This window comes from Pongo pygmaeus, chromosome 11 (assembly GCF_028885625.2).
Source record: "Pongo pygmaeus isolate AG05252 chromosome 11, NHGRI_mPonPyg2-v2.0_pri, whole genome shotgun sequence".
In the NCBI taxonomy this organism is placed as follows: domain Eukaryota; kingdom Metazoa; phylum Chordata; class Mammalia; order Primates; family Hominidae; genus Pongo; species Pongo pygmaeus.
In genome coordinates this window covers 118,640,011-118,661,257 of record NC_072384.2, presented here as the reverse complement: position 1 = coordinate 118,661,257, position 21,247 = coordinate 118,640,011, and the positions used below count along the sequence as shown (strand labels likewise).

At 47.0% G+C, this 21,247-nt stretch overlaps 1 protein-coding gene across 1 annotated transcript; it reads left to right on the top strand.

Annotated features, from left to right (window-relative positions):
- Positions 1 to 5,711: 5,711 nt before the first annotated feature.
- On the top strand, positions 5,712 to 20,174 carry CXCR1 (C-X-C motif chemokine receptor 1). Its single transcript, XM_054479061.1, has 4 exons — positions 5,712 to 5,805; positions 11,525 to 11,653; positions 16,039 to 16,113; positions 17,777 to 20,174. Exon 4 carries the CDS (start codon positions 17,810 to 17,812, stop codon positions 18,863 to 18,865), a length of 1,056 nt encoding a protein of 351 aa, XP_054335036.1. The 5' UTR covers positions 5,712 to 5,805; positions 11,525 to 11,653; positions 16,039 to 16,113; positions 17,777 to 17,809; the 3' UTR covers positions 18,866 to 20,174.
- Positions 20,175 to 21,247: the final 1,073 nt, after the last annotated feature.

The following is a 21,247-nucleotide window of genomic DNA, read 5'->3' as shown; positions in this document are numbered from 1 at the left end:
GGGTTTTGGCAATTAGAAGAATAATTGCCATCCACTGAGCTAAGGTGAGAATTCTGTTCTGCTGTTTCTCCTATCCACTCCTTCAGTATTTCATCTATCTAATGCATATTTAACTGGCATCAAGACTGGCTACATAATTTGCAGTACCCATTACAAAATGAAATTGTAAGCCTCTTTTTATTTTTTTAAATTTTTATTTATTTATTATTATTTTTTTGAGACAGAGTCTCACTCTGTCAACCAGGCTAGAGTGCAGTGGCATAGTCTTGGCTCACTGCAACTTCCACCTCCCGGGTTCAAGCGATTCTCTTGCCTCAACCTCCTGAGTAGCTGGGACTGCAGATGCATGCCACCACGCCTGGTTAATTTTTGTATTTTTAGTAGAGATGGGGTTTCACCATATTGGCCAGGCTGGTCTTGAACTCCTGACCTTGTGATCCGCCTGCCTTGGCCTCCCAAAGTGCTGAGATTACAGGTGTGAGTCACCGTGCCTGTCTTAATTTTTTAAAATTAAAATTAAAATTTTTTTTTTTTTTTTTTTTTGAGACAGGGTCTTGCTCTGTTACCCAGGCTGCAGTGCAATGGCATGATCATGGCTCACTACAGCCTCAACTCCCTGGGCTCAAGTAATCACCATGCCTCAGCCCTGCAAGTAGCTGGGACTACAGGCACACACCACCATGCCTAGATAAATTTGTATTAATTGTAGAGACAGGGTCTGGCCATGTTGCCTAGGCTGGTCTCAAACTTCTGGACTCAAGTGATCCACCTGCTTCAGCCTCCCAAAGCATTGGGATTACAGGCATGAGCCATTGTGCCTGGCCAGGCCCCTTGTTTAAATGCTGGAGAAAGCTTTTTCCTTTCTTTCTTTGTCTTTCCCTTGACTGGAAAAAGGTGTGGGTGTGTGTGTCTGTGTGTCTCTGTGTGTAAATGAGTTTATTGATAAAGACACAAAGTCAAACTTCCCCCAATTCCCACCCTCCCCAAGAACACATCCCAACAAGAACAGAGGAATGAGACTCATTCTTGGGGCAACATTTACCTATCCCCATTTCCCCATTTCCTACCAGAGTCCCAAGCTTTATGACACAGACACACGGAGCAGACTGGGGTAAGGACAGACACTCGGGGAATCTCTGACCAGCAAAAGAGCTCTGGGTGTTGGCTTCCCTTGCCCTTTGTATGACAAAGGCATTCAGAAGCAGAGGAGAGGGGAATGTGGGGCAACTCCCACCCCACATCCCCAGTTTGGCCAAAAGAGCTGTGGCAGGGGCAACAGTTCTGTTTGTTAGGAGAGAGGTCCTTTGATGGGAAGTAGGATCCTTCCTCCGCTCAGGGGTTTGATGTGAGGCAGCCTCCTCAGGGAGGTAAGCATTCACAGATTAGCTCAGCCAGGGCAGCTGAGAACAGGAGCTATTACCTGTCACTGGTGGGGAAGCTAAGAGAAGCCTCGCTTCAGGGCATGAGGGACACATCCTGATACAAAATGGTATTGTCTGCTTGCCCTGACATACATGGTTTCCTTGGGAAGTATAGCTTGCTTTGAGATGAGAACACTGCATTTGCATTGTGAACCTTCTTCACCATTTACAGCCATGGATTCCACAAATGAGTCCCAACAAGGGAACTTTATCACTTGCTTTTTCACCCCACACATCGCTGAAACTGCCTTTAGAAAATTATGACTGAGACAGTGAAACAGATCTAACTTAATCAACTCCATCTTGCCGCTAACCTCCAAGCTGTCCTTGTTTATTTCTGGGCGTAGGCTGAACTAACTTTGGGAGAGACTCAGTTTGTAGTTTATAGTTTAAAAAAAAGACGATAACAGCCCTTTCCCAAAGCAGACCTCCTTCTTGCCTGGGGACTAGATAGCCTTTATAGGGCTAACATTAGCCACAAGATTAGAAATTATATTTAGGAGTCATGCAGCTGGAGGCTACAAGATTCTGACCCTCCCTAAACTGCTCCTAAGATCAGTGCTTGAGATATTTTGCAGAGTCTGAGCTTGATGGATCAGCTGGCACCACCCAGATCATAAAGTGGCTCATCTGATCTTATGGCCCCCACCTAGGAACTGACTCAGCACAAGATGACAGCTTCGACTCCCTATGATTTCATCCCTGACCAGTCAGCACTCCTCGCTCCTGGCTTTCTCCACCCACCAAGTTGTCCTTAAAAACTCTGCTCCCTGCTTGCTCCAGGAGACTGATTGGAGTAATAATAAAACTCCAGTCTCCCACACAGCTAGCTCTGTGTGAATTACTCTTTCTCCATTACAATTCCCCTGTCTTGAGGAATTGGCTCTGTCTAGGTAGTGAGCAAGGTGAACCCCTTGGGTAGTTACATTACTGACTGTCCACCTCCCATACACAATCCTCTGCTATCTCCTGTTGCCCACGTGCCTAAGGGGTGGTGAATGAGGGACATATTTCACTTCCCCAACCCCAGGCATTCTTCTCTTGGAGAGTCTCAGGGCTTAGGAAATGGTGTTGGGGGACCTATTCTCCCAAGCTTTGTGACTGGTATGAAGCGGGGTCATTTGAGACACGATGAGGCTGGAGGGTAGTTTTTGCTCTCGTTTTCCTTGAGTCCTCCTCTGAGGCCAGCACATTAGGTCTGAGTCCAATATGAGGCCTCCGGATGCCGGCATGACTCTGATTTGAGCATGGGCATCTGGGAAGAGCATTCTCAGTCATGGACCCTGAAGACTGAGTGCCAGGCAATGCCACAAGTGCCCAAGATCAAACAGTGCCACACTGCTAACAAGTTGGTGTTTGGGGCACAAAACATTCTTTGACAAATCATATCCACTGTGTTAAGGTGGGGATATTTCACATCCCCCTGTCTTTTCAGAGATGACTAGAACTGCTTGAACTTCTGGGGTAATCTTCATATGCCCTGCAGCCCAAGTAACAAGAAGAAAGAGCAGATCGAGAGTTGAAGGGATAAAGAGAATTTGTGGCATCTCTAAGCTCATTTCATCACTGTATTCGCTGGACAGAGTGTTTCTTATTTGCTTTTAATGTTGCAACCCCTGGGGCACAGGGATACTTGTGGGGCAAGTTCAGACCATCATGGGAACCTGGGTCCTTATGTTGACCTTCCTTATGGCTGCACCAAAGCTACCTCCAAGGGGTGAGTGTCAGGCCTCTGAGCCCAAGCCAAGCCATCGCATCCCCTGTGACTTGCACATATATATCCAGATGGCCTGAAGTAACTGAAGATCCACAAAAGAAGTAAAAATAGCCTTAACTGATGATGTTCCACCATTGTGATTTGTTTCTGCCTCACCCTGACTGATCAATGTACTTTGTAATCTCCTCCACCCTTAAGAAGGTTCTTTGTAATTCTCCCCACCCTTGAGAATGTACTTTGTGAGATCCACCCCCGCCCACAAAACATTGCACTTAACTTCACCACCTATCCCAAAACCTATAAGAACTAATGATAATCCACCATCCTTTGTTGACTCTCTTTTCGGAGTCAGCCCACCTGCACCCAGGTGAAATGAACAGCTTTATTGCTCACACAAAGCCTGTTTGGTGGTCTCTTCACATGGGCGCACATGAAATTTGGTGCCGTGACTCGGATCGGGGGACCTCCCTTGGGAGATCAATCCCCCGTCCTCCTGCTCTTTGTTCCATGAGAAAGATCCAACTATGACCTCAGGTCCTCAGACTGACCAGCCCAAGAAACATCTCACCAATTTCAAATCCGGTACGCGGCCTCTTTTTACTCTCTTCTCCAACTTTCCTCACTATCCCTCAACCTCTTTCTCCTTTCAGTCTTGGTGCCACACTTCAATCTCTCCCTTCTCTTAATTTCAATTCCTTTCATTTTCTGGTAGAGACAAAGGAGACATGTTTTATCTGTGGACCCAAAACTCCGGCGCCGTCACAGACTGGGAAGGCAGCCTTCCTTTGGTGTTTAATCATTGCAAGGATGCCTCTCTGATTATTCACCCACGTTCCAAAGGTGTCAGACCACGCAAGGATGCCTGCCTTGGTCCTTCACCCTTAGCAGAAAGTCCCACTTTTCTGGGGGAGGGGCAAGTACCCCAACCCCTTCTCTCCATGTCTCTACCCCTTCTCTGATTTTCTGGGTCAGGGGCAAGTACCCCTCAACTCCTTCTCCTTCACCCTTAGCGGCAAGTCCCGCTTTTCTGGGGGAGGGGCAAGTACCTCAACCCCTTCTCTCCATGTCTCTACCCCTTCTCTGATTTTCTGGGGCAGGGGCAAGTACCCCTCAACCCCTTCTCCTTCACCCTTAGCGGCAAGTCCCGCTTTTCTGGGGGAGGGGCAAATACCCCAACCCCTTCTCTCTGTGTCTCTACCCCTTCTCTGCTCTTCTGGGGCAGGGGCAAGAACCCCTCAACCCCTTCTCCTTCACCGTTGGCGGCAAGTCCCGCTTTTCTAGGGGGCAAGAACCCCCAATCCCTTATTTCCATGCCCCAACCCTTTCTCTGCTTTTCTGGAGGGCAAGAAACCCCCACCCCTTCTCCATGTCTCTACTCTTTTTTCTGGACTTGCCTCCTTCACTATGGGCAACGTTCCATTCCTCCTTCTTTTCCCTTAGCCTGTATTCTTAAGAACTTAAAACCTCTTCAACTCTCACCTGACCTAAAATCTAAGCATCTTATTTTCTTTTGCAATGCCACTTGACCCCAATACAAACTCGACAGTAGTTCCAAATAGCTGGAAAATGGCACTTTCAATTTTTCCATCCTACAAGATCTAAATAATTCTTGTTGTAAAATAGGCAAATGGTCTGAGGTGCCTGACGTCCAGGCATTCTTTTACACGTCAGTCCCTTCCTAGTCTCTGTGCCCAGTGCAACTCATCCCAAATCTTCCTTCTTTCCCTCCTGCCTGTCCCCTCAGTCCCAACCCCAAGCGTCGCTGAGTCTTTCTAATCTTCCTTTTCTACAGACCCATCTGACCTCTCCCCTCCTTGCCAGGCCAAGCTAGGTCCCAATTCTTCCTCAGCCTCCGCTCCTCTACCCTATAATCTTTTTATCGCCTCCCCTCCTCACACCTGGTCTGGCTTACAGTTTCATTCCGTGACTAGCCCTCCCCCACCGGCCCAGCAATTTACTCTTAAAAAGGTGGCTGGAGCGAAAGGCATAGTCAAGGTTAATGCTCCTTTTTCTTTGTCTCAAATCAGAAGCATTTAGGCTCTTTTTCATCAAATATAAAAACCCAGCCCAGTTCATGGCTCGCTCAGCAGCAACCCTGAGACGCTTTACAGCCCTAGACCCTAAAAGGTCAAAAGGCCATCTTATTCTCAATATACATTTTATTACCCAATCTGCTCCCGACATTAAATAAAACTCCAAAAATTGGAATCTGGCCCTCAAACCTCACAACAGGACTTAATTAACCTCACCTTCAAGGTGTACAATAATAAAAAAGTTGCAATTCCTTGCCTGCACTGTGAGACAAACTCCAGCTACATCTCCAGCACACAAGAACTTCCAAACGCCTGAACCGCAGCGGCCAGGCATTCCTCCAGAACCTCCTCCCCCAGGAGCTTGCTACAAGTGCCAGAAATCTGACCACCAGGGCAAGGAATGCCTGCAGCCCAGGATTCCTCCTAAGCCATGTCTCATCTGTGCAGGACGCCATGGAAATCGGACTGTTCAACTCACCTGGCAGCCACTCCCAGAGCCCCTGGAACTCTGGCCCAAGGCTCTCTGACTGACTCCTTCTTGGCTTAGCTGCTGAAGACTGACGCTGCCTGATTGCCTCGGAAGCCCCGTAGACCATCACGGGTGCCGAGCTTTAGGTAACGCTCACAGTGGAGGGTAAGTCCGTCCCCTTCTTAATCAATACGGAGGCTACCCACTCCACATTACCTTCTTTTCAAAGGCCTGTTTCCCTTGCCTCCATAACTGTTGTAGGTATTGACAGCCAGGCTTCTAAACCTCTTAAAACTCCCCAGCTCTGGTGCCAACTTAGACAATACTCTTTTATGCACTCTTTTTCAGTTATCCCCACCTGCCCAGTTCCCTTGTTAGGCCAAGATATTTTAACCAAATTATCTGCTTCCCTGACTATTCCTGGACTACAGCTGCATCTCATTGCCACCCTTCTTGCCAATCCAAAGCCTCCTTTACGTCCTCCTCTTGTATCCCCCCACCTTAACCCACAAGTATAAGATACCTCTACTCCCTCCTCAGTGACTGATCATGCACCCCTTACCATCTCATTAAAACCTAATCACCCTTACCCCGCTCAATGCCAAGATCCCATCCCACTGCACACTTTAAAAGGATTAAAGCCTGTATCACTTGCTTGCTACAGCATGGCCTTTTAAAGCCTATGAACTCTCCTTACCATTCCCCCATTTTACCTGTCCTAAAACCAGACAAGGCTTACAAGTTAGTTCAGAATCTGCACCTTATCAACCAAATTGTTTTGCCTATCCACCCCATGGTGCCAAACCCATATACTCTCCTATCCTCAATACCTCCCTCTACTACCCGTTATTCTGTTCTGGATCTCAAACATGCTTTCTTTACTATTCCTTTGCACCCTTCATCCCAGCCTCTCTTTGCTTTCACTTAGACTGACCCTGACACCCATTAGGCTCAGCAAATTACCTGGGCTGTACTGCCGCAGGGCTTCACAGACAGCCCCCATTACTTCAGTCAAGCCCAAATTTCATCCTCATCTGTTACGTATCTCGGCATAATTCTCATAAAAACACACGTGCTCTCCCTGCTGATCGTGTGCAATTAATCTTCCAAACCTCAATCCCTTACAAAACAACAACTCCTTTCCTTCCTAGGCATGGTTAGTGCAGTCAGAATTCTTACACAAGAGCCAGGACCGCACCCTGTAGCCTTTCTGTCCAAACAACTTGACCTTACTGTTTTAGTCTAGCCCTCATGTCTGCCTGCAGCGGCTGCCACTGCTTTAATACTTTTAGAGGCCCTAAAAATCACAAACTATGCTCAACTCACTCTCTACATTTCTCATAACTTCCAAAATCTATTTTCTTCCTCATACCTGACGCATATACTTTCTCCTCCCTGGCTCCTTCAGCTGTACTCACTCTTTGTTAAGTCCCACAATTACCGTTGTTCCTGGCCCGGACTTCAATCTGGCCTCCCACATTATTCCTGATACCACACCTGACCCCCATGACTGTATCTCTCTGAGCCACCTGACATTCACCCCATTTCCCCATATTTCCTTCTTTCCTGTTCCTCACCCTGATCACGCTTGATTTATTGATGGCAGTTCCACCAGGCCTAATCGCCACACACCAGCAAAGGCAGGCTATGCCATAGCACAAGCCACTAGCCTGCCTCTTAGAACCTCTCATTTCCTTTCCATCGTGGAAATCTATCCTCAAGGAAATAAATTCTCAGTGTTCCATCTGCTATTCTACTACTCCTCAGGGATTATTCAGGCCCCCTCCCTTCCCTACACATCAAGCTTGAGGATTTGCCCCCACCCAGGACTGGCAAATTAGCTTTACTCAACATGCCCCGAGTCAGATAACTAAAATACCTCTTAGTCTAAGTAGACACTTTCACTATAAGTAGAGGCCTTTCCTACATAGTCTGAGAAGGCCACACAGTCATTTCTTCCCTTCTGTCAGACATAATTCCTCAGTTTAGCCTTCCTACCTCTATACAGTCTGATAACAGACCAGCCTTTATTAGTCAAATCAGCCAAGCAGTTTTTCAGGCTCTTAGTATTCAGTGAAACCTTTATATCCCTTATGGTCCTCTGTCTTCAAGAAAAGTAGAACAGACTAAAGGTCTTTTAAAAACACACCTCGCCAAGCTCAGCCCAACTTAAAAAGGACTGGACAATACTTTTACCACTTTCCCTTCTCAGAAGTCAGACCTGTCCTCAGAATGCTACAAGGTACAGCCCATGTAAGCTCCTGTATAGACGCTCCTTTTTATTAGGCCCCAGTCTCATTCCAGACACCAGACCAACTTAGACTGTGCCCCCAAAAAACTTGTCATCCCTACTATCTTCTGTCTAGTCATACTCCTATTCATCGTTCTCAACTACTCATACATGCCCTGCTCTTGTTTACACTGCCAGTTTACACTGTTGCGCCAAGCCATCACAGCTGATATCTCCTCGTGCTATCCCAAAACTGCCACTCTTAACTCTTGAAGTAAATAAATAATCTTTGCTGGCAGGACTATGCTGAATCTCCTTAGGCACTCTCTAATCAGATGTCCTAGGTCCTCCCAATTCTTCGACCTTTTATACCTGTTTTTCTCCTTCTCTTATTCCATCTAGTTTTTCAATTCATACAAAACTGTATCCAGGCCACCACCAATAATTCTAAATGACAAATGTTTCTTCTAACAACCCCACAATATCAACCCTTACCACAAAATCTTCCTTCAGCTTAATCTCTCCCACTCTAGGTTCCCACGCTGCCCCTAATCCCGCTTGAAGCAGCCCTGAGAAACATCGCCCATTCTCTCTCCATACAACCCCCCAAAAATTTTCGCCACCCCAAGACTTCAACACTATTCTGTTTTATTTTTCTTATTAATATAAGAAGGCAGGAATGTCAGGCCTCTAAGCCCAAGCCAAGCCATCGCATCCCCTGTGACTTGCACGTGTACATCCAAATGGCCTGAAGTAACTGAAGATCCACAAAAGAAGTAAAAATAGCCTTAACTGATGACGTTCCACCATTGTGATTTGTTTCTGCCTCACCCTAACTGATCAATGTACTTTGTAATCTCCCCCACCCTTAAGAAGTTTCTTTGTAATTCTCCCCACCCTTGAGAATGTACTTTGTGAGATCCACCCCTGCCCGCAAAACATTGCTCTTAACTTCACCGCCTATCCCAAAACCTATAAGAACTAATGATAATCCACCATCCTTTGTTGACTCTCTTTTCGGAGTCAGCCCACCTGCACCCAGGTGAAATGAACAGCTTTATTGCTCACACAAAGCCTGTTTGGTGGTCTCTTCACACGGACGCGCATGAAAGTGAGGACTGCGGTGGTCTTGGGGCTGGGGAGCGGGTAGCTGAGACCTCATCCCTCAAGGCAACAGAGGTGGGACAGCATGCGAGCTGAGGCTCCCAGTATCTGTGCATGACCCAGTGGACCTCACATGTTTTTTTCCTTATAATTAAAAAAAAAACCTTTTTTTTTTTTTGAGACGAAGTCTTGCTCTGTCACCCAAGCTGGAGTGCAGTGGCATGATCTTGGCTCCCTGCAACCTCTACCTCCCAGGTTCAAGCAATTCTCCTGCCTCAGCCTCCCGCATAGCTGGGATTACAGGCACGTGCTACCATGCCCAGCTAGTTTTTGTATTTTTAGTAGAGACAGGGTTTCACTATGTTGGCCAGGCTGGTCTTGAACTTCTGACCTCGTGATCCGCCTGCCTCTGCCTCCCAAAGTGCTGGGATTACAGGCGTGAGCCATCGTGCTCGGCCTAAAAAAAAAATTTTTTTTTTGTCAAGATGGGGATCTCGCTATGTTGCCCAGGCTGATTTCAAACTCCTGGGCTCAAGCGATCCTCTAGTCTTGACCTCCCAAAGTGCTGGGATTACAGCCATGAGTCACTGTGCCTGGCTGACTTCACTTATAAAACACACATTCCAAGATAAAATTATTAAGAATTATAAGACAGCAACTGTAGAATATCGGACGCTAAGGTGGGGCTTTTCTGAGCCCAGGCCCCAGGCACCTGCAGAGGTCACACACCCCTCCTTGTGTCACACACTTTGCTGGGCACCAGGGATGCAAACTAGAATCCTTTACAGTTCCGGCCTTCAGGAGGGGCCAGGAGAGAAGGCAGGGGATCTTTATGAATCATGACCAGGTGCCAGGCTTTGTGCCTGAGTCCTGCCTACTCATAGTCCAGTGTGAGACAAAGACTCCTAGAAATAAGCATGAAACAGTCTGAGAAAACAGCAGCAGTGGAGAACTAAGTGGTGTGGGAGCCCAGAGGCAAAAAAGCCTGCAGGTTTCAGGGCTGAGGAGGGAGGAGCCCAGTGGAGCGGAAGCTCAGAGTCCTGGGCGTCTGCTCACAAACAGAGCTGTGCAGGCAAATTGGAGTGAGGGGACGGGAGTGACTGCTGCAGTGGTATTTATTTACTGATTTTTTTATGAAAATGGCTAAATATGTATTCTTTTTCTTTTATCTTTTGAGACTGAGTCTCGTTCTTCTGCCCAGGCTGGAGTGCAATGGTGCAATCTCAGCTCACCTCTGCCTCCCAGGCTCAAGCGATTCTCCTGCCTCAGCCTCCCAAGTAGCTGGGAGTACAGGCACACGCCACCATGCCCAGCTAATTTTTGTATTTTTAGTGGAGACAGGGTTTCACCATGTTGGCCAAGCTGGTTTCGAACTCCTGATCTCAAGCAGTCCACCCACCTCAGCCTCCTGAAGTGTTGGGATTACAGGCGTGAACCACTGTGCCTTGTGTGTATTTTTTTTTTTTTCTGATTGCAAAAGTAATGCTTATTTTAAAGATTGAGCAACATCAAAAGACATAAGCAAGGAAGCAAATATCTACAATCCCAAATATCTACAATCCCCAAAGATAACCCCTGCTAACATTTGACTACGTTTCTCATGTTTTCCCTGTGCATATACATATATGTATTTGATACAAAATGTTATACTGTACATTCTGCTTGTTAATCTTTATTGCCACTTAGTATCCTATTACAAACACTTTTCCATAGCATTAATTATAGTGTACATTATTTTAAATAGAAGCATGGTGTTCCATTTTATAAATCCAGTATAATTTGTATAAACATTTTTTGAAGAACATTGAAATTATTGCTGTTTTATTATTATAAACAACCCTGTGATAAACTTACTTTCCTTCCTTCCTTCCTTCCTTCTTTCCTTCCTTCCTTCCCTCCCTCCCTCCTTCCTTCTTCCTTCCTCCCTCCCTCTCTCCTCTTCCTCCCTTCCTCTCTTCCCTCTTTTAGTGGAATTTCAGCGTCAAAGGTTCTGCATTTTTTGGTGTGTTTGATACACAGCTCCCCAACGGGACCATGGGGGTTGTGTACAAAATAAATAAATAAATAAATAATAAATAAATAAATAAATAAATAAATAAATAAAGTGATCATAAGAGCCTGGGCAACATAGCAAGACCCTCATCTCTACAAAAGTGTCTTAATTATCTGGATGTGGTGGCACACACCTATAGTCCCAGCTACATGGGAGGCTGAGGCAAGAGGATCGCTTGAACCCAGGAGTTCAAGGCTGCAGTGAGCTATGATCACTCCACTGCACTGCAGCCTGGGAGACAGAGGGATGTCCTGTCCCGAAAGAAAGAAAAATAAAGGAAAGTGGGCATCTGAGCACTCATTTGAAGGAAACCCTCCGGAATGGATTCAGAAAATCCTCATGAAGGACCCAGAATTCCCTGCTTTGGAGCCAGCCAGACCAGGATGAACTAAAAGTGACTGAACACTTACTATCTGCCAACAACTTTACATATATTAACTAATTGATCCTGATGCCAATCCTATAAACTAGGTCCTACTTTTATTATCCTTTTACAGGTGAGAAAACTGAGGCACACAGTGAGCATCTAAGTTGCCCAAGGGCACACATCTAGCCAGGGACAGAGTTGGTATTTGTACCAGCTTGTTTGGTGCTCAAGCCTTCCATCATCACAACAGCTTGGACAGGTAAGTATTATTATCCCCATTTTTATAGATAAGGATATTTTGATAAATGTTAAGAGATGCCACATTTCACCAGTTGACTGGCATTCAGGCTGCACCTGTCACAGCTTTCTTCATGGCACTGGGTGTTCTGCATAGAATAGAAAAATGCTTTCCTATCACCATCCCAAGATCATGAACTAGTAAAGAAGAGCCAGTATTTCCATCCTGGTCTGGCTGGCTTCAAAGCAGGGAATTCTGGGTTCTTCATGCGGATTTTCTGAATCCATTCCAGAGGGTTTCCTTCAGATGAGTGCTCAGAAGCTCACTTTCCTTTTTTAATTTTTCTTTCTTTCAGGACAGTATATCACTCTGTCTTCCAGGCTGGAGTGCAGTGGAGTGATCATAGCTCACTGCAGCCTTGAACTCCTGGGCTCAAGCGACCCTCTTGCCTCAGCTTTCCATGTAGCTGGGACTACAGGTGTGTGCCACTACATCCAGATAATTAAAACATTTTTGTAGAAATGGGTGTCACTGTGTTTCCCAGGCTCACTTTGTTTATTTATTTAGAGACAGGATCTCACTTCATCATCCAGGCTGGAGTGCAGTGGTGTGATCATAGCTCATTGTAGCCTTGATCTTTCTGGCTCAAGTGATCCTCCTGCCTCACCCTCCCTAATAGCTGGGACTACAGGCACGCACCACCATGCCCAGCTAATTTTGACTTTGACTTTGACTTTTTATTTTTAGAGAGATAGGTCTTGCTATGTTGCCCAGGCTTGTCCTGAACTCCTGAACTCAAGCAATCCTCCCATGTTGGCCTCTCAAAGGTTGGGATTACAGGCAAGAGCCACCATGCCTGGCCTATTTATTTATTTGTTAATTTTTTTTTTTTAAATTGAGATTGCAGGAAATAATTTTTTAATTTAATTTTAGTTTTAAAATGGAGATTGCAGGAAACAAATATGCTCACTTTTCAAGGTCCTTCTCTGGCTTCCTCTGGAGACTGGAGATCAGGGCTGGGAGGTCTGCACCTGGCTAGGTCACGTGTCTGTCAATGCCCCTGTATCTTTACCACTGCAGCCTGGACCCAGTGTCTCAATGACACTACTCCCTGCTCCTCTCATCCTAGACCACGTTTGGTTTCCAGAACTCCCACAGTTGGTCATGTTTTGGTTGCTGGTAACAGAAAAGTCAACTTAAACTGGTCTTAACAATAAAGACAATTTATTGGCTCATGGAACCGAAGAAAGTACAGAGAGAAGATGGCCTCTGGGCATGGTTTGTTCAGGACTCTTGGTCTGTTTCTCTGATTCTCTCAACTCTGCCTTCTTCTGTGTGTTGCTTTTTCCTTGGACTGTTTTTGCCATTTATGGTAGCAAAAAGGCTGCTGACTGCAATAAGACTATATACTTGCTTTTCCACATTCATTGAGCAAACATCTGACATTTGCTCTGACTGGATAATCTTAGGTCACAGACTCACTCCCTGAGCCTGTTGCTGTGGTTACGAGGACGTCACTGGGGAGAGAGGAGAAACCTCCCTCTACCACTTTCCTCTACTTTGATCCCAGATCCAAGTGGATTCTTCTGGAGGAATGAGAAGAGATGCTTAAGCTGGCATAAGGCTGATGCAGGGACAAAATAGATGTTCTTACAGCCACATTGCGCTGTTCACATAGTCTGCGTAGAAGTCATCATGTTTGAAACAGAGTGGTAAGGAGATGTCACCCAAAGAGATGCTACATTTTGCCAGTTGACTGGCATTCGGGCTGCACCTGTCACAGCTTTCTTTGTGGCATTGGGAGCTCTACATGGAATGGAAAAATGCTTTCTCAGCAGGAGCATTCTAGGCCATTTTAAGAGGGCGCAGTTATAAGTGGGAAGTGAGGTATAGAAGATAGGTTGGGTGGGCTGAGCTGGAACATTTTGAAGTGGGTAAAATTTTATTCTAAACTCATCTATATGTGCTTTCTCCCTCCTTCAGTGAAATGCTCGTCCTACTGCAAAGTGAAAGGTTCTTTCCACCCTTGTCCTCCAGATGAAACTTCTCCTGGAGACCCCAGCATCGCTGTTGCCTCCACCATGCTCATGCAGCAGGGCTGCTCCCCTTCACTCTTTGGGCTCCAGGAGACCAGACCCTTCCCTAACCCCTCAGTGATTCCTTGAAATAGACTGGCATGGTGAACCGACTTACTGAGGGTTTAGGAAAAGCAGAAAGGAATTATATACCAAGAAGAACTTAACACCCGGTATTAAATATACCTGCTCTTGGCCCTGGTCTTTCTCAAGGGGGGTGTCTTGCAGGGGATTCCCTGTCCTGTGACTGCTGCCCCCTTGTGGCAAAAACTATCCTTCTCCCGGCCTCAGGGTGGTTCTTGAGTATAGGCAGGTGTTTTGCAGTCTAGGCCCCCGTCTTTTTTCTCCTGTGTACCCAGTGACTATTTTCTGCCCTCGGGGCTGCTTTTTCCCTAGATGATTAATAGAGGGAGTCTCCCACCTCCTAGGACTACTCCATCTTTGACTCCTTTCTAGTCTAGGCATCAGAGCACAATAGTCCAACATCAGTAAAAGCAAAGCATGAGTGGCTATTGTCTCCTTACACTTCCTGTTACCATTTATGAATGATAAAAGAGCCCAGGAGGAGAGCGCAACTTAGCTTAAAAAATAGGCTTGCTGGCTGGGCATGGTGGCTTATGCCTGTAATCCCAGTGCTTTGGGAGGCAAAGGCAGGAGGATCACTAGAGGTTAGGAGTTCAAGATAAGCCTGGGCAGTATATCAGGACCCTTTCTCTACAAATAAATAAATAAATAAAAAATAAAAATAAAAATAAAATATAAAAAAAGAAAGCCAGATGTAGTGGGTCTTGCCTGTAGTCCCAGCTACTCTGGAGGTTGAGGTGGGAGGATTGCTTGAGCCCAGGCATTTGGGGTTACACTGAGCTATGATCACACCACTGCATTCTAGCCTTGGCAACACAGTGAGAGCCTGTCTCTTAAAAAAAGAAGAAAATTCTTTCCAGTGCAGAACTGTAGGAATCTATGGCATGGTAAATTTGGCATTTGTGGTAGGGCAGGATTTATACTTGCACAGACTGGCACTAGCTCCAAACATTGGAGGAAGGTTGGGAAGAAGCAATGCCAGGCAGACCAGCTGGGCTGTGTGGAAGTGAAGCTATCAGGCATACCAATGACTTTAGTGTGTAGCCAAAAGCAATAGACATTGAATCGTGGTGGTGACTTAGGGTCCATGAATCACAGGAGAAATGTCTCCCTTCATTTATTCCACAACTGTTGATTGAGCACCTACTATATTCCCTGAAAGAGAACATAAAAATGAATTGAAGAAGGCTCTTGCTGTCTCATGGCTCCCAAGCTAGAAGAGGGCTGACTTGTAAATGCCTCACAGTAGGGTTCATATTATATGGAGAAGTGACAAAGGTGCCAGAAGACTCAAGCTAGGGGACAGCCATTAGCTGCTGGAGGCAGCTAAGGTGGGTTCCCAGAGAAGCCGTTCTCCATTACTGAGACGGAGGCTGTAGTGACCTTGACCCCAGCTCTTCCATTCGTGGACTGCCCCAGCTCTGTGGTCTCTCTGCCAACCAGCCAGACTCTGGGAGTGGCCTATGCCGTCAGCCTCAGAGCCATTTAAACCAACTGGTCATTGGCAGTGATTGTGCAAAAGAGTGGCTGGCGGCAAAGGAGGGTTTGTGTTCCATTCAAATACCCTCAAAAAGCCTGAAAAATAAGTAGAGATTGAGGCCAGGTCTTGGAGTTGTGGAAGGTGGAGAACACTGGGAAGCCAACCTCCAAAGAAGACCAGGTTGGAGGCAAAGGAGGAAGGGGAGCTCTCATTGCCAAACCAACAGGGAAGCCAAAGATATCCCAGTAACTGCTCTCACATCTTTGATGAGAATGCCTTGAATCCGAGCTAGGCCACCTCAAAGAAGCCTGCAAAATAAGTAGAGATTGAGTACCTGCTGTTCAAACACAACTCAAGTGCAGTCCTCCTCCTCTTTCCCACTAGATTGCCCCAAAGTCCCTCCTACGGGGGACTCCTTCTGAAGTCTCTGCTGTAAGTCAAATCCTTTGCTCTTTATACTTGTCAGGCAAGTTGCAAGCTTCCACAGGTGATATACTAGGGAATTTAGGAATAAACAAATGGAAATAAATTCAAGAAAAGGAAAATAATAAAAATGATCATCCATAGAGTGGAGAATTCAGATAATGGACCCTCAACCCCAGCTTCACACCTGGGACCCCCACTTGGTCATATGGACCCTGGCAGTCTCTAATCACAAGTCTGTGATCCCTTGACTTAAACTGTTCTTCCCCAAATGTAGACAAGGGTGGGGCTCAGAAGGGAGGTGTCGTCTGACGTGGTTTCCTTATTTCCCTTTATTCATCAAGTGCCCTGTAGCTGTTAAGTCACCCTGATCTCTGACTGCAGCTCCTACCATTGGACACACCTGGCTGGTGCCTCAGGTAGGAAGCCACTTCTGCTTGCTAGGACTTTCTGTGGGGTAGGGCTGCTTGGCTTGACTTTATTTTGGAAAATGTGTTCATTTCTGTGGGAGCTGAGGATTTCTGCTGCCTGCTTCCTCTCTTGTGATCACCACTCATACATGGAGGTAGCAGGTGAAGAGGACAGCCTCCTCGTTCCCTCTTTTTATGCCTTACCCTTTTGTGGGAAGAGGCTGACAATTCCCCAATTTGATGTTTATTGCTTCACCTTAAGACTTTGTCTTCAGTGAAAATGCAAATACTAGTAGGGAGGGAACATACTAAAATGTGTGGATCTGAGTGGACTCATCATACATCCTCAGGCCTGGCAACAAATGAGAGGTGGATGATTCTGTCTTCCTCAATTTGCAGATGAGAAGACTGAAATCTCTAGGGGTATGAGACCCCACTCAAGGTCATGAGACTTATTTATTTATTTATTTATTTTGAGATGGAGTCTTGCTCTGTCGCCTAGGCTGTAGTGCAATGGCAAGATCTCGGCTCACTGCAACCTCCATCTCCCGGGTTCAAGCGATTCTCCTGCCTCAGCCTCCTGAGTAGTTGGGATTACAGGTGCACGCCACCACACCCAGATAATTTTTTTGTATTTTTAGAAGAGACGGGGTTTCATCATGTTGGTCAGGCTGGTCTCGAACTCCTGACTTCATGATCTGCCTGCCTTGGCCTCCCAAAGTGCTGGGATTACACACAAAACTTATTAATGGTAGAATCAGGATAGAATGAAGACTGGATGCTAGGTGTCTTTACAACCAACCTGGGTGACTTTCCAAAGGTTTTCAGACTATTCTCTGGAAAGTCCTGGAGCTTTGAGGGGCCCTTTATGGGCCATCTGGGTTGGGAGATTAGCACACTCTGCCCTACAGTGGCTCAGCTTTTGTCTGTTTCACATACTGGGCTTCTGGGGAGATCTTATTTCAGCAAAATATTTCACAATAGGAAATATATTTGAAAACTCTTGAACCATTCTGTGGATTTTGTCGGGGGTGGAGGGTTTCACGGACAAAGATGGAGACTTTATCTTCTCAAATACTTAAAACTCCTTTAGACAGAGGAACAAAATGTGTGCTCCTTATTTAAAGACAAGGCTTAAAATATACAGTTTAATGCAATGTGTTGTTATCACTTCCTTCCCCCAGTAGATTTTAAGGAGGGTAAACAAGAATCAGGGAGAACATAGGAAAGGAAATAGTAGAAGGGGCCACCTGGGAACAGGTTTGCCTTCTTGCATTTTGCTTAATGCTGGCCCTTCCCTGAATGTCTAAGACCAACCTGGTCCCCACATCCAAATGCACAGACACAGCTGAGGATGGAGAAGGCTAAAGAGGGACAGAGGTAGAGACATAGGCTGAGAGGAGGCAGTTGTAGGTTGAGCAAGGGTTAAGGTGTTTTCCCCATATTCCATCTTACCCCACACTCAGGTCAGGCCTTAGAGTTGTGGAAGGTGGAGAACACTGGGAAGCCAACCTCCAAAGAAGACCAGGTTGGAGGCAAAGGAGGAAGGGGAGCTCTCATTGCCAAACCAACAGGGAAGCCAAGGGTATCCCAGTAACTGCTCTCACATCCTTGATGAGAATGCCTTGAATCCGAGCTACTAAATCACATTTCCTTCCTTCTAACCTTCCAGCTAGATCAAACCATTGCTGAAACTGAAGAGGGCATGTCGAATATTACAGATCCACAGATGTGGGATTATGACGGTGATCCAAATTTCACTGGCATGCCACCTATAGATGAAGATTACACACCCTGTAGGCTAGAGACTGAGACACTCAACAAGTATGTTGTGATTGTCACCTATGCCCTAGTGTTCCTGCTGAGCCTGCTGGGAAACTCCCTCGTGATGCTGGTCATCTTATACAGCAGGGTCGGCCGCTCCGTCACTGATGTCTACCTGCTGAACCTAGCCTTGGCCGACCTACTCTTTGCCCTGACCTTGCCCATCTGGGCCGTCTCCAAGGTGAATGGCTGGATTTTTGGCACACTCCTGTGCAAAGTGGTCTCACTACTGAAGGAAGTCAACTTCTACAGTGGCATCCTGCTATTGGCCTGCATCAGTGTGGACCGTTACCTGGCCATTGTCCATGCCACACGCACACTGACCCAGAAGCGTCACTTGGTCAAGTTTGTTTGTCTCAGCTGCTGGGGACTGTCTATGATTCTGTCCCTGCCCTTCTTCCTTTTCCGCCAGGCTTATCATCCAAAAAATTCCAGTCCAGTTTGCTATGAGGTCCTGGGAAATGACACAGCAAAATGGCGGATGGTGTTGCGGATCCTGCCTCACACCTTTGGCTTCATCGTGCCGCTGTTTGTCATGCTGTTCTGCTATGGATTCGCCCTGTGTACGCTGTTTAAGGCCCACATGGGGCAGAAGCACCGGGCCATGCGGGTCATCTTCGCTGTCGTCCTCATCTTCCTTCTCTGCTGGCTGCCCTACAACCTGGTCCTGCTCGCAGACACCCTCATGAGGACCCAGTTGATTAAGGAGAGCTGTGAGCGCCGCAATGACATCGGCTGGGCCCTGGATGCCACCGAGATTCTGGGATTTCTCCATAGCTGCCTCAACCCCATCATCTACGCCTTCATCGGCCAAAATTTTCGCCATGGATTCCTCAAGATCCTAGCCATGCATGGCCTGGTCAGCAAGGAGTTCTTGGCACGTCATCATGTTACCTCCTACACTTCTTCATCTGTCAATGTCTCTTCCAACCTCTGAAAACCATCGATGAAGGAATATCTCTTCTCAGAAGGAAAGAATAACCAACACCCTGAGGTTGTGTGTGGAAGGTGATCTGGCTCTGGACAGGCACTATCTGGGTTTTGGGGGGACGCTATAGGATGTGGGAAAGTTAGGAACTGGTGTCTTCAGGGGCCATACCAACCTTCTGAGGAGCTGTTAAGGTACCTCCAAGGACCGGCCTTTGCACCTCCGTGGAAAGGAAGCACCATTGTTCCTGTTGAACGTCACATCTTTAACCCACTAACTGGCTAATTAGCATGGTCACATCCAAGCCCCCAATCTGACATTAGATGAGAGAACAGGGCTGAAGCTATGTCCTCATAAGTGCTGGACGCTCTCGTTGACCCTCACAGGAGCATCTCCTCAACTCTGAGTGTTAAGTGTTGAGCCACCAGGCTGGTGGCTCTGTGTGCTCTGATCTGAGCTCAGGGGATGGTTTTCCCATCTCAGGTGTGTTGCAGTGTCTGCTGGAGACATTGAGGCAGGCACTGCCAAAACATCAACCTGCCAGGTGGCCTTGTGAGGAGCTGGAAACACATGTTCCCCTTGGGGGTGGTGGATGAACAAAGAGGAAGAGGGTTCGGAAGCCAGACCTATGCCACAAGAACCCCCTTTACCCCCATGACCAATATCGCAGACACATGTGCTGGCCACCTGCTGAGCCCCAGGTGGAACGAAATGAGCAGCCCTTAGCCCTTCCCTCCTGCAGCTTCCAGGCTGGCGTGGAGCATCAGCATCCCCAGAAAGCCATGTGCAGCCACCAGTCCATTGGGCAGGCAGATGTTCCTAATAAAGTTTCTGTTCCGTGCTTGTCCCTGTGGAAGTATCTTGGGTGTAACAGAGTCAAGGGTGTGTGCAGCATTGTTGGCTGTTCCTGCAGTAGAATGGGGGCAGCACCTCCTAAAAAGATGCCTCTCTGGGTTGAAGGGCAGCATTCCCCGGGGCTTTAACTCCTGCTAGAATAGTCTCTTGAGGCACAGAAACTCCTGTTCATGCCCATACCCCAGGTGGAGGAGGATCCCTTTGTCCACAAGTAAAAGGAAATGCTCCTCCAGGGAGTCTCGGCTTCACCCTGAGGTGAGCATCATCTTCTGGGTTAAGCCTTGTGTGGCTTCCTCAAACTATGTGAGCTCACCACTCCCTCCCCAAATGCTTTCCATGAATTGCAGTTTTTTCTTAGTCTGTTTTTCCTCCTTGGAGACAGGGCCCTGTCGGTTTATTCACTCTATGTCCTTGGTGCCTGGAGCCTATTAAATGCTCAATAAATAATGATCACAGGAATGAACGCATGCGGAAAAGACCACAGCTCATTTGCACACCATCTGCTTAAAGCTCCTCTTGTCTGTCCTCTCCCTGTTCAGCCTCCGTCTGTCCACTTATTAAATTTGCCTTTGTGGTTTAGCTTCACTAGATGTTTATCTGTGTAAAAATGTCCCAAGTGAGGACTGATGATGTCAGGCTCTTCTGATGGCAAATGATAGAAACAGAAGTCAAACTAGCTTAAGCAAAACTGAGAGTGTGTGGGTTTAGCATGTGTGGGGAAGGATCAAGGAAGGCTTGAGGTTGGGAATAGGGTGAGGCTCAGAGACAGGACCTAGATCAAGCTTGAGATGGGGATCAGTGATTGATGTTGAAATCAAAGATGGGGTGGGGGCAGGGATGGGGTGGCAGCTTGGCATGATATCAGAAAAGGATGAATGCCAGGAATCAGGAGAGATCTACAAGGAGGGAGAGTGAGAGTCAAGGTCGCAATGAAGTGTTGGGAACAGGGAGATTCAACATGGAGCTGGGACCAGATATGGAGAGTGAGGCTTTGGAATGGGATAAGTGTGGGGGAGTGGTGAGGCTCAGGGAGGGGGTGTCAGGCCTGGAATGAATGTGAGGGAAGGCTTAGTAGCTATAAGGCTGGAGCAGAAGACGTGCCTGGTAGGGTCACCATCCTATCTGGAGCATCATCTAAGATGCTCTTCCGGGGCCAAGACAGAGGCTCCTCAGTCTGTCTTGCTTAAGGCTCTCCAGGTAGGTGAGTGAGGAGGGAGTTAGGCACTCGAGCCCTAAGAGATAGACCTGATTCAGCAGAGAAGACAAGAAGGATGCAAAGGATGCACAGAGAATCTAGGGCAGGAGGCTGAGAACTGGGGCCTCCTTTTCCTCTCCTCCCTCCGCTAATACCCCTCCACCTCTCCTACTGTTTCCTCAAAGTCCAACTTCCTCCTTCTTCACCTTATGCCCCTGCAAGGATGACTCCATCAGAGACTTCAGTAAGTAAATAGGGATCCACACTGGGTCCAGGGGAAATACAAATGACTCATAACTTCATGAAAAATGCTCAGCCTCAGCAGGAATTTGGGAAATGAG